Here is a 13,822-nt window from a genome sequence, read left to right on the forward strand (position 1 = left end):
AGGATAGGCCCAGGCATCTTTGAAAGCCCAGAGCTGGGACAGCATCTGGCCCGATAAGCCCCTGCTGTGTTCAGGAAGGAATAAACAAACCAATGAATCCGGTGAACCCTTAGGCTGAAAATTTGGCCAAGGAGAGTCTGTCTGGAGAGAGGCGCCGGGTGAGGGGAGCCCGAGGGTGACAGGTGTCTCAGAGGGGTAAGAAGCACGCTGCTCTTCTGAGGAGTGAGCAAGGGTCCTGGGACACCCCGGGACCCACACTAGTGGACTGCAAGTATGCAAGCCATCCCGCAGGAAGGTGAGGAAGAGAGACAAGCTGGCCCAGAGACTGCAGACCGCCTCCCAGGAGGACTTAACGCGGGGCCGCTCCGTCTCCCCGGCCCTTTCTAGAAAACAAGAGTTTTCGATTTAAAGAGACTTCACTGGAGATAAGTGTGGCTGCTCATTGCTCTGGTCACAGGGACTCAGGGCCCGCCCGGAGGACAGCGGAGAGGGTCAGCCCCGCCTGGGGGTTGGGGGAGGACTGTGGTTTCATCACTTGTCAGTTAAGTTCGCCTTTATGGGCAATTTTATGCTACGTGGTTGGTCGGAGCAAGGGTTGGTCGGTTGGGGGAGCACAGGGGCGGGGCATCCAAGGAAGACTTCCTGGAGGAGGAGGACGCAAGGGCCGGGAAGCGAGAAGTCTTCTGGGAGGGATTGGAACCGGGTTTACAGTGTAGAAAGATCTCTCTAGAATAGAGACAAGACCGGAGGGACACTGAGCGGTGAGGAATTGCAAACCGCTGCCTCCTCACGGCCTTTCAGCCAAAGGTGCCCACGGAGGCTCGGCCGGGCAACGCCACCCTCCACGCGGGCTCCTCAAAAGGCGCCTGCCCAGATGTCTCCTCGTTTCCAATGCAAGTTCCCGATTCCTCTTCGGACTCTTAGCCCGGGGCTGTGTCGGGGGTGGGGTGGGTGAGGGGAGGTCGAGGAGCCTCCCCACCCCCAGTGCACCCGTGGGGTCCCCCCCGACCCGGGTCAGTCTATTAGGGGAGGCAGCACCTGCCCACGGAGGGACATGACACCGTCCACTCAGCACCTCTGGTCCGCACACTACCGTCCACAATGCTTCGGGAGGATGGGGGAGTCTACACGGAATTGCCCAACTGGGTGCCTGGGTTATATTTCTAAATGGCCCCGGGCCACCTGAGCAGGGAGCCTGGATACCGGATGAAAGGGGCACAGGGATCTAGGGAAATGGAGCTTTTCCACGGCTCGCCTGGTGATCCTGGGGCCCCCACACCCCAAGCCGAATTAATCCACCCTGCAGGGGGGCAGGCGGTGGAGGGGTCAGGGTTTAATGGGGACAGAATTTCAGTTTGGGGAAACGAAAAAGTCCTGGAGAGGGATGGCAGTAATGGCCGTATAACCTTGTGAACGCACGTAATACTGAACCGTGTACTTCCAAATGGTTAGGAGAGCAAATTTTGTTATGTGTATTTTACTATAATTAAACCGTTCACGCTCAAGGGACCACGCGTGCCCAGCCCCACAAGGACGTGCCGGGCCCTCTGCCTCCCAGAGGTGCCCGTGTCCCCACCTTCCCCCAGCTCCCCCAGACTCCCAGCTGGCTGTAACGCAGGGGTGCAGCACATATTCGCAGGAGGGGAGACTCAGTAGGCGAAACAGAGGGGCCGGGGTGGGGGTGGGGGGGAAACAATCTATGCCCAATTGAAAAAAAAAAAAAAAAAATCCTCAGCTGGGAATCGAAACGCTGAGCTCTGGCTCCGTGGAAAGCGCTCCTGGGCGTGAGCTCCAGCGCCAACGTGCCCGGTGACCTTGCACAGACCTCAGATCATCCTGGCGTCCGCCTCCGGTCCCAGAACGTGGTGCTCGGACTGATCCCCACGATCCCTTCTGGGCTAAAAATTCTCTGGTTTTATTTCTCCCTGTGCCTTTGGTCTGTGGCTGGAAATAACCTCTCCAGGTAGTGCTTACATTCTGGAACAGACCATCCTCCCTCCCTCTCTTCTCTGTGTGGGAAGGACCTAATTAAAAAGAATTCTCACCAAGTGCTCAGAGATCTTTGGCTCCCGGTGCTAGGCGCACGCAGGTAACTTCTGCTTTTCCAGACCCCTCTCATTGCTGGGCGCACACCGGCCGGGGCCGCCCAGGACTGTTCCGCCTCCCAGGGGACCTGCGATCCCTCCTACCCCATCCAGTACCCGCCTCCTGGGCACTATGGTGTTGCCCCCCTGTCTCTCTAGGTCTAGGTCCACGGCCTGTTTCTAGGGCAGGCCCCTGCCTCTTCCCAAGAGCAAAGGAGGCAGAGAGAAAGGACCCCAGAGAGTTAACAGGACATCTAATGAACTGCTTTACAAGGGAGGTCAGGACCACCAAAGAGAAAGAATTCTATTGTTCTGCGGCGTTTTCTTCTCTGGCCCAGGACCAGCTCAAGAGCAGCCAGAACTAAAGGCAGAAAAGGAGCAAGGGCCAGAAGGTTCTAAAAGAGAAACACAGGAAGCAGCAACCCCCGCCCCGCCCCTCGCCCTGGGCATTAGGACCACGGTCCAGAGCTGATGCTTTCTTCCCCAGCACGACTTCCTATTTAAGCAAACAGCTAAGAATAGTGCCACTGCTCCCAAGAGAGCGGGATGAAACCACGGATTCCTTCCTCCAGTTCCCGGGGGGTGCTGCCGGCGTGAATGTGGTCAGAACAGGAACACATCCCTCTGGCTGTTCCCTGCCTCCTTCCTTGAAGACAGGCCCCAATTTATATAACGAATGTCTGTCTGTAAATGCACAAAGCAAGCGTCTCTCGTCCAAGCTGTGCCTTAAAGGTAGCAGGACGGTGGTTCCCAGGCCCGGCACAGGTCATAACCACTGAGATTCCCGGATGCCCAGGCCCAGAGGGGCTGCCTCATCACTCCGGGGTGGGGCCGGGCTTTGGGATGTTGGGTTCCTGGTCCCCGGGTGATTCTTGTGCGCCAGGGGCTCTCACGATCCTATCCGGTTCCACAAAGCTTTTTCGGGGGCCTTGAGGGCACAAGATGGGTAAGCCGCTGTTCTCAACACGGTTAGCACAAACCCCGTGGGAGACGTGGGTTGAAGGAGAGACGAGGTCCCGGGGCGCTGCACGTGCACGGCTAGGGGCCCTGGGTCACTGGGGAATAGCTTGGGAAAGACGAGTCCGGCTCCCAGGAAAAGGCCTCCCTTTCACCTAAGCTCCTTTAGGAGCTCAGAGAAAGCTGGAAGGACCACAGGGGGTCATTTGTACCACACTACACTTCTGCCGGCTTCTGCGGGAAAAAACGAGTCCCAGGCCGGCGGAGCCCCGGTTCTGAGGCCGGAGCGGCGGGGTTTCCTCCATTCGGCGGAGGCTTCAGCCTCCACTGCCCACCTACCCGCTCTCCAGCCGCCACATGACAAGATCTCCTCTGTCTCTGTACTTGGTATGGAGAGGACACTGGACCCCACCTCCCTTTACGAGACCCTGGGGCCCCCCAGGCGAGGCTTCCTCCCAGGAACAAATCTCGCCTTGTTCACGAGCCTCAGGAGGCAGCCTCTGCCTCATTTCTCACCTCGCTCCCCGTGGCCCTGCCCACCCCACCGGGGTTGCACGGACCTTGCCTGAGAGCCTGCAATTTCCTTTCAAGGTCTCGTCCTTTGCGGCCCTCTGGCCCAGCGGGGACCGGGCCGGAGCTGGGAAAGGTGACTCAGCCGCTGCATGCGTGCGGTCAGGTTTATCAGCCCGTGTCGAGACTTGGTCAGATTCGTAAGAAACAGACTCCCACTCCCTGCGGCTCAGGGCAGCACGGAGCAGGAGGGCGCGGGCGGCCCTTGTTAGCAACCGTCTCTCCTGGACTGAGGAAGGATGCAGGGCGGAGGCCAGCGCGGCTCAGGGCTCCGCGGCAGAGGTCCCCCACCTTGCATGGCGCTCAGCGGCACTGACCCCGTCCCACCGCACCGGAGATTAAAATGCCTCGTTGGAATCCAAGGAAAGGGAAGGAAACAGGAGAGGGGAGAGCGGATGGAGTTTCTTTAGCAGAGATTAATCGCCTGCCTCTCAAGCCTCCGCGAGGAACGGGCAGCAAAGAGAAATAGCCACTGTTTACAAGAGTCCGATAAGTGCCAAACAGATGCCAGATGGGCTCGCCCTTCCCGTTTCTAATTCACGTACTTTATACGTTATAAAATGTCTCAAGCATCTGGAAGATTCTAGAAAATAATATAACGATACGACAAATCCTTCTATTCCCATTTCCCAGCCTTGTCAAGTCGTCACATTTTGCCACCTTTGGTTCAAATCTGTCCCCACCCCCCCCCCCCAGGGGATAACACACTGCAAATCCGTGTGGAGCCCTGGGGTGTGTCTGTCTTGTCCGCTGTCCTCACATTTCCTGCCCTCCACCTCACCCCCTGCCACTTCCTGCTCTCTCCCCCTTCCTCGGGGGGCCATCCCCGGGGGCCACCAGGCACCACACTATCCCTATCCTGTGTCTTCAACTGCTCCCTTTTCGGGCTCCGTCGCACGAGCACTTAAACGTGCCTATGCTCTCCCACCTCGAGAGGTAAGCGAGCAGACCTCCCGTTACGGGGTGAATCGTGTTCCCCCAAAAGGTGTTGAAGTCCTAACCCCCCCGGTACCCAGGAATGTGACCTCATTTGCAAACAGGGTCTTTGCGGATGATCGAGTGAGGGACGTTAGGGTTGGGCCCTAATTCGACATGAGAACTTAGACACAGAGACAGACACACACAGCGGGGAAGGCGGCGTGAAGGCACAGGAGGAGATGGTCACCTGCGAACTGAGGCACATCTGAGGCCACCAGAAGGTGGCCGAGTCCCGACGCAGGTTCTCACAGCCTCGGAAGGAGCCAGCCCACTGGCCCCGGGACTTCCACAACCGGGCGCCGTGGCCTCTACCACCGTGAGACAGTAAGTCACCCAGTTTCGCAACACTTAGTTTTGGCAGCCCCCGGGGAAGCTGCGAGTCTGCTGTCGCCTGCCTCCTGGCCTCTCCTCCCCTCGCAGCGAGGCTCCTCCAAGAGGCTTCATGTCTGCTTCCTCACCAGCCCCCTCCTCCTCCAACCCCCCCACGTCTGCCGTTCATCCCCACAACTCAACCAACTGGGTCTTTGTAGGGTCAACAAGGGCATCCACGCGGCCAAATTCAGTCTCCTTCTCACTTTCGGTGAGCATCTCACATCACTGGCCACACCCTCCTTCTAGAAGCATCTTCTTTCTCTACTGGTGCCCATGGCTCCAGACCCTCCCGGCCACTCCTCAGTCTCCTCTGGGCGCACGTCTTTCTCCAAGAGGACTTTCGCTGTTACTGTTCCTTAAGGCTTTGTGCTCAGGCCTTTCCTCCCATCACTTGGCAGGGGACGGTAGAACCCTCCACCCAGTGGCTGCTTTGAGCCGGCTAGTTCGGCCTAGTTCAGGCCAGTCTGAGCCAGTCACGGCCAGTCACGCCCTGAGGCCTGCCTCACCTGGCTCCCAGAGCGTTGGGCTGCGCGAGGGGGGCCGAGATGTGGCCCCCGCCTCCCTCCTTCTCTGGGGATCCTCCCCGGTATTTCCCTGGAACAACGCTGCTCCAACAAAAAGGCCAGGAGACTGATTTCCACGGGGTCCCCGTGCTTGACGGCTGAGAGTTTTCCCTTCTTGTCCTCCTTAGTTAAACATTCTCCTCTCAAGCTTTCATCATTTGCCAGTTAAGTCAACTAATTTTCTACTAAACCCAATTTCACTCATGGATGGAGGAAGAGCTCAGCAATTTTTCCCCATGCCATGTACTATTAATGGTGCTTGAAATTATGCAAATATAATTAATGAGCACCGCCGATCCTGGGCAGGCAGGCAGGGAAAGGCTTAATTTAAAATGCCCATTGTGGGGGCGCCTGGGTGGCTCAGTCGGTTGAGCGTGGGACTCCTGATCTAGGCTCAAGTCATGATCTCACGGTTGGTGGGTTCCAGCCCCGCGTGGATCCCTGCATCGGGCTCTGTACTTTCGGTGCAGAGCCTGCTTGGGATCCTCTCTTCCCCTCTCTCTGCCCCTCCCCTGCTCCCTCGCTCTCACTCTCAGAGTAAATAAATAAACTTAAATAAGGAAATAAATAAAATATGGGGCGCCTGGGTGGCTCCGTCGGTTAAGCGGCCCACTTCGGCTCAGGTCACGAGCTCACGGTTGGTGGGTTCCAGCCCTGTGTCCGGCTCTGGCCTGGAGCCTGCTCTGGATTCTGTGTCTCCTTCTCTCTTTCTCTCTCTCGGCCCCTCCCCTGCTTGTTTGCACACACTCTCTCTCTCTCTCGAAAATAAATAAACAATAAATAAATAAATAAATAAATAAATAAATAAAATGCGCACTGTGGACCCGGGATGAGTCGGGGCGTGGCCAACTGGAGGCTCTGGGCCCGCCTCTCCTTCCCTGGTGCGCGGTGGGCGTGGCCAGGGCCGTGCAAGCGCGCGCCGCTGGGCGCACTGTTCTTGCCCCGCCACCAGCAGCAAAGCCCGATGTGGACTCTGTGCATTGCCCCCAAACATCACTCCAGTGAGCTGGTTAATTAAAACACCAAAACACGAGAAGCAGAGAAAGGCGGCTCATCCGTCCAGCCTTGCTGCTCAGGCAGTGGCCAAGACATCTGCCACGAACATCTGTGAGCGAACCACGGTAAAGGTCGAAACGGCATCTTCGTCCCACTGCCTTCCCCGCACCGGCCCTTTAGCCAGACCGGGGAGACGTTTCTGCCACAGGAGCCGAGCTGTGGCTCAGGATCCGGATTGCCTTCACATCTCATTGACCTATTTTCAAGTCAACCTGGTGCTGCCTGCAGGGGACGGCTCCCTCCCGGATGATTCTCAGGACCCACAGCAACGCCGTGAGTGCATTCAGTGGGATCTCTGCCCCCGACCCCTTGCCAGGCTCAAGTGCTCACCGTCTTGTTATGAGTTGTACCGCGTCCCCCCAGAATTCATGCTGGCCTTCTAACCCCTACTAACTCGGAATGTGCCTTTATTTGGAGACAGGGCCTTTGAAGAGGTAGTCAAGTTGAAATAAGACCATTAGGATGGGTCCTAATCCAATAGGAATGGTGTCCGTGTAAGAGGGAGAGATTTGGACACAGACATACAGAGAAAAGGCCACATGAAAATGAAAGCAGAGCTCGGGGTGACGCTTCACCAGCCAATGAGCGCCAGAGATCCCCAGCAAACCGCCAGTGGCCCCGGGAGAGGTCTGTGACAAATTCTCCCTCACAGCCTCAGAAGGAACAGCCCTGTTCACATCTTGATCTAGGACCTCTCCAGAACTGAGAAACAACCGCTTGCCGTTGTCGAAGCCACTCAGTCTGGGGGGCTTTGTCACGGCAAATACACAGCTGTGTCTACATCCCCGCCGGAAGGAAAGGCCTGCATTTAGGTAGCGTTGGGTGGTCTTGGCAGAATGAGCTTCAGGAGCTCACAGCCCTGGCCTGCATCTGTCACGGGAGAAAAGTATATCCAAGAGAGGGCATGGGGCACAGTACCTGCCAGGTCAGCAGGCTCCCACCTGGAGGCGTGACAGGCCCCACTGTCTGGGCCACTTCCAAGGGATGCCTCCTTGGCCCACCCCTGCGACCAAGCATAGCGTGGGTGCTCTGGGGAGGAATCCAGGCCCTCGGGACCTACACTGGAGACACAGAGGGCAGTTCTCGTGAACAAGTCATGAAGGCCGGCTCGCACATTCTACAAAGTCCCAATCCCACAGCAGCCCAGACTGTGGGGGTGGGGGGCTCCAGGGGAGGCTTACAAAAACCACAGCCTCAATGTTTCCACTTCTCGACCTTCACTCCTCATTAGATCATCTGGGGAGCTTGGGGAATGTAATAATGACACCCACCCCAGACCGATTAAATAGAGACACCAAGAGTGGGGCCCAAATGTTAGTATGTTTGCAGCCGGTGACAGGGCCAGGGGGGCGGGTGGAGGGTAAGAATCCCCACCTGAGATGTATTCCAACCACAGCTGATGCTGTTAATTTTGTAGACATAACTGGATTATGTCTCCTGGAGATGATAGTTTTTTTTTTTTTAATTCCTTTAGTTGTTTTGGAATTGTTTCTGATAACAGATTTAGAAAACCCCTTCATGAGACTGTTCCCTGAGGTGTCTGGGCTGTTGACACAACTCTGCCCTGAGCAAGAGCTTCTGCTCACACCCACCTCCCACGGGGGACTGAGGACAGAGCTATCTGGGCACAGCCTCGGGCCTGCCCATTTAACAAACTGCAAATCAGAAATGGAGCAACCTTTCCCTGGAGCCCCTGTTCCTGGGAATTTCAGATCCACAGGAGCCTGGCAGGAGGGGATGTGTTGGCAGGAAGATATGGAGTGCCTGTGGGGCGTGTGAGTGTGTGTGTGTGTGTGTGTGTGTGTGTGTGCTTGCACATGTGTTTGCCTGTGTGTGGGTATGTGTCGGGATAGACATGTACGTGTGCATGCATGAGGTATGCACAGGGGCCGCACACATGTGCACACACACGCACGTGGGCATTGCATATACGGTTATGCGCTGGGACACGCATGCATGGGCACACATGGGCATCATGTGGGCGCACGCATGTAGTGAAAGAGCTGGCAGTAGGAGGTATTTCAGACCTTGGTACTTTACACAAGTGCCTCCCTTTCAAGGCCTCCTGAGTGCAGTGAACCCCACCTGCACCGCGCTGGCCCTGGGATAAGCAGTGGCAATAACTACAGACTCAGTGCCAGGCCCAAGAAGTGGCCAGAGGAGGAAGTGCTCTGGGCAGGTAAGGACTCAGGGTGACGGGTGAGCGAGAAGACACCTCAGCCCAGGTTGAGAAGCAGAGTAACTGAGGTAAATTCCTATCTCTTACGCAGACTTGTCGAATACCTTCTCTCCCCTGGGGGGATGATTCGCTCAGGGTGGTTGATAGGCTGTCACAAAGGCCTGGGAGAGGCCTGCCCATTCCCTCAGGGAGCAGTAAAGGAAGGAAGTTCTCCTGTCTCTGGCCCCAGAAGATGCAGGGAGGAATCAAGCTGAACCCCATCTGATAAACGTGAATTCATCTAACCTTGAGTCAGGTCAAGGTGTCAGTAACGCTGATAGGATGTTTCACACTCACAGGGGACTTTGCGTGTGGCAGAGCCTGGGATGAGGGGTCCGGACAGCCCTCACCCCCTGGATTCTTCCCGCTGTATCTTAGGGTCTCTGATGACCGAGGGGACAAGGGCCCCTAGACCCTTGCTTGCTGCTCTGCCCAAGGCAGGTCTGGCTTGTGGCTAACCACAACCCCTGCTTGTGCCATCCACAAACTGCCCAAGACGTCTTTGACTTTGCAGACACAGGCTCCCTTTTCTCTTTTCTTCACCTCACCCCCACCCTATCTGGCTTTCCTGCAGGAAGCTTCCAGGCCAGGCAAAGATGCCTCTTTTCATCATTTGCAAAAACATTAGCAGCATTTTGCTCCACAGTGTTGATGCATCTGAGTCCTCTGTTCAGAGGGAGCTGGAGGTGAGCAGCAGTGTGTGCTGGCGGGTGGTGAGTGGGCACACTCAGCTCTGAAGAGCCCTGCACAATGTGAACAGCTTGGTCTGACAACAAAGTGCCACCAGGGTGAGAGTCAGAGTGAGGGACATGCTGGTTGCCTCTCCCAGGGCTGAGTAGCTAGTCTGCACGTTCAGCACCAGCACTCAGGGACAGCTCCCTGACCAGTTCCTTCCCACTCTGGTGACCGACCTCCTGCCAGATTTTGGCAGGGGCTGGGGGTAGGGGGGTTGAGGGGTAGGGGATGTGCTACTCCCAGGTGACAACTCCTCCCCCAGAACCTGCTGCCCCCAACCTGTGATTGTGTTTCCCAGTGCTGCCACACCATACAGCTCCCTCATTAGTCCCTGTCATCTTCTTTCTCCCCCTTCAAAGTGAACCCTATAGGTACTGTTCCTCTCTGAAGACACTTCACCTTCCCTAGGCCTACTGCAGACAAGTGCATCGGTCTAAAACATTGACTCCAGCAGTGAATCACAAGCCACAGGAATAAAAACCTTCAAGCCACTAGGTCATTTAGTGGCCTCCCAGCACAACCTGGTGTCAGCCTCCTTCTCCCCGTAATCCTCCATCCATAGAGCTGGTCCTAGTACCACCCTCCGATCAAGGTCACACGGAGCCCTACTCGAGTTACTGGCAGACTCCAAGTTCAGGGGAAAACTGAGAGGATGAGTAGCTGCCCAAACCACGTTGACCTAAGATTGTCTATGGCTTTGTCCCTGCCAGTATCCTCCGCTCTCCAATGCTCCTGTGCTATAGAGCATCAGCATTTGTGGCCAGGACAAAGTGCTGATCAGAGACATCCAGAACCAATAGACCATCAAGATGGCGGGCAAGTTCTGGACAGGAATCCACGTTAGCTTGAAAACCACCTCAGAGTAAGTTAATGGGCTGATGAAGGAAAGCGGACGCGTAGCAACAACTCTGAGGCCTTCCTTAGTCATGCCCTGGGGCCAAGTTAGAACAGTCTCATCCAAATACCAATGAGAAAGAGGAAGAAAAAATCCAACCATAAATCCCTAACCATAAAGAGAAAAAGATCGATGCTTTTGATTACATTAAATTAAGGCTTTCTGTTCCTTGGGGGGAAAAAAAGAAAAAATGACAGAGACAAGCCACAAATTTGGAGAAGATTTTTAAACAGATATAACTCACACAGGATTTATACCCACAATATACAAAGAACTCCGACAACTCAATAAGGAAAAGATAAACAACCCAGCAGAAAGGTGAGCAAATAACGTGTGTGGGCATTTCATCAAGGGGAAAGAAGGACCAACTTATAACAGAATGCTCAGCCTCGTTAGTTGTCACGGAAATGCAAGTTAAGAACATAACAAAATATCATGATACCACTCGACACCACCCTCAGTTAGGAAGTCTGATTACACTAGGTGTGGGTGAGAACACAGCCACTGAGAACCTCCAGTTGGTGGGGTGAGATCGGTGCCATCACTTTGGAAAACAGCTGGCATTATTTCACACCATTAGTCCCAATGATTGTGCACTTTAGTCCATCCCAAAGAGAAACTCAGCCTATACCATGACACAGGTTCCCCAGGTGACATGTATAAGAGTGTCTACCATAGCATCACTCAAGATAAGTTACAAAAGCAGGAAAAAGATGTCCACAGTCAGCAAAAACTGATAAATAATTAAGGACCATCCACATAATGAAATATAGCAGTCAGGGAGGGAGGGCAGGGTGGGTGATGGGTATTGAGGAGGGCACCTTTTGGGATGAGCACTGGGTGTTGTATGGAAACCAATTTGACAGTAAATTTCATATATTAAAAAAAAAAAGAAATATAGCAGTGAAAATTAAAAAAAAATAGAGCTACTTCATACAACATGGGTGAATCATCGAAACATAATAATGGGTGAAGAAAGCAAGTCTCAAACGTTACATACAGTAGATGCCATTTGCACAGAGCTCAAAGCAAAAGAAAAGGAAACCGTATGCTGTTTATGGATACATGAGCATGTAAAAAATTAATTTGTTTTTTAAAAGCAAAGAAATGATAAACACAGAGTCCAAGTTGCAAGTTTCCTCTGGGGGGGAGGCAGAGGGATCAGGGAGAGAAGGGGCACCAGGTGGATACAGGAGTCCTGAGAATATTCCTTCCTTCCTTCCTTCCTTCCTTCCTTCCTTCCTTCCTTCCTTCCTTCATCTCTCTCTCTCTCTTTTTCTTTTTCTTTCTTTCTTTCTTTTAAATTAATACTTAAATTTTTTTAAATATTTTATTTTATTATATTTTGAGAGAGAGAAAACATGAGTGGGGGAGGGGCAGAAAGAGAGAGGGAGACCCAGAATCCGAAGCAGGCTCCAGGCTCCAAGCCGTCAGCACAGACCACAATGCAGGGCTCAAACCCATGAACCGTGAGATCATGACCTGAGCCAAAGTCAGTTCCTTAACCGACTGAGTCACCCAGGTGCCCCGGGAATATTGGGGGAATTCTGGCAGAATCATGGGAGAACACCCTATATTTGCACTTCCTAACATCTGTTACATACATTTTTGTATGTGTCAAATATTATATGATAAACATTAATAAATAAATGAAGAGAAACTGTATTTCTATATCTCACAGATGCAGTTGTTAAGCTTAATCACACTTGCACACAGGCATTGCACACACACATACACACAATCCTTCCCCCTCTCGTCACCATCTCCCACCTCTAAGAGCATCAGGGGGACCCTGGAAAGGCAAGCGCTGGGGAAGGAGAGGCATCAGCAGCCCACCTTACCACCCCCCAGGTCTTACCAGCCCCCCAACCCCAGAATAGGCCCAGGAAGGAGCCCAATTCCAGAAGAAAAATCCCAAGACTCCATCAAGCCCACCAAGATGGCAGGCAAAGAGGACCCCAGCTACATGACATGGCTCGATTCCACAAACTGGTATTTGTCAGCCCCTGAGTACAAACGCCAGGGCACCTGTTGGCCCAAGATGGAGAAGAGGATCCTTTGAACAGCACTATGCAAATATACTTCCTTGGTGCATCCCAAACATGACCAGGAACCAACGTGGAGAGGAGCAGGAAATTAGTACTGTCACTATCCACAGTATACCAAGAACCTCCCAGGGAACTGCAGGCAGAGCAGTGGCCCCCGGGGGACAGGTTCCCCTTCCTCCCCTCCCCTCCCCTCCCCTCCCCTCCCCAGCACTCACCTCTGCAGCTCCTTCAGGGACACTGTGATCCGCAGGCCATGGCCCAGGACATAGAGAGTGGCCAAGATGTCTGCCCACTGCACCATCTCCCCCAGAGGCCCGCCCTTCAGCACCCTTGGGCTGAACACGTCACCAGACTCCTCCGTCAGGAAGCCAATGTGAACGAGGATCTAGGGAGGACACAGGGTCAGCACGGAGGAGCAGCAGCTCTTGACCTGCCACCCCCAGGGAGACCTGGCCAGCAGCAGATGCTGTCTCCAGGCTGTGCCTGGGCAGGTGTTTTCTGGCACCAGAAGGGGGACCAAGAGGCAGAGTGACTGCACTGGGCACTGGGGATAAAAGTGAACAAGATGTTCACATCCGGCTCTCAAGGCGCTTACGTTCCAGATGGAAGAAGTAGACAACAGTAAACACAGACAAGAGATAATTTCATGAAATGATAGGGACTCTGAAAGAAATAAACAGGGTGATGTGAGAGTCAGGTAAATATTTATTGATGGATGGATAGATAGATGGGTGGATGGGACAGTGGGTGGGTGCACAGATGAATAGATGATGGATAGGTGGTTGGATGGATGGATGGATGGATGCATAGATAGATGATGGATGGATGGACAGATGGGTGGCTGGATGGATGGATGGATGGTTGGATGGATATGTGGGTGGATGGATGGATGGATGGACAGACAGGTGAACAAATGGATGAATGGATGGATATATGATGGATGGGTGGTTGGACAGACAGATGGACGAATGGATGGATGGATGGTTGGATAGATGGAAGGATGGACGGACAGATGGATGGTTGGATGGGTAAATGAGTAGACAGATGGACGGATGGATGGACAGATGGACAGATGGATGGATAGAATGGTGGATGGATGGATGGATGGATGGATGGATGGATGGATGGACAGACAGGTGAACAAATGGATGAATGGATGGATATATGATAGATGGGTGGTTGGATGGATGGAAGGATGGATGGACAGATGGACGGTTGGATGGATGGATGAGTAGACAGATGGACAGATGGATTGACAGATGGATGGTTGGATGGATAGATGGATGGATGGATGGATGGACAGAGGGATGGTTGGATGGACAGATGGAATGGTGGATGGATGGATG

At 53.9% G+C, this 13,822-nt stretch overlaps 1 protein-coding gene across 4 annotated transcripts in view; it reads right to left on the reverse strand.

Annotated features, from left to right (window-relative positions):
- Positions 1-13,822, reverse strand: part of MGAT5B (alpha-1,6-mannosylglycoprotein 6-beta-N-acetylglucosaminyltransferase B) — a 72,055-nt gene that overhangs the window by 28,441 nt on the left and 29,792 nt on the right. For all 4 annotated transcript variants that reach the window (XM_053892585.1, XM_019466080.2, XM_053892586.1 and 1 more), the window contains one exon: positions 12,692-12,861. In XM_053892585.1, the coding sequence (XP_053748560.1) occupies positions 12,692-12,861 (170 nt within the window). The remainder of the gene's footprint in view (positions 1-12,691; positions 12,862-13,822) is intronic.

This window comes from Panthera pardus, unplaced genomic scaffold (genome assembly GCF_024362965.1).
Source record: "Panthera pardus isolate Hobbes unplaced genomic scaffold, ASM2436296v1 HiC_scaffold_3, whole genome shotgun sequence".
In the NCBI taxonomy this organism is placed as follows: Eukaryota; Metazoa; Chordata; class Mammalia; order Carnivora; family Felidae; genus Panthera; species Panthera pardus.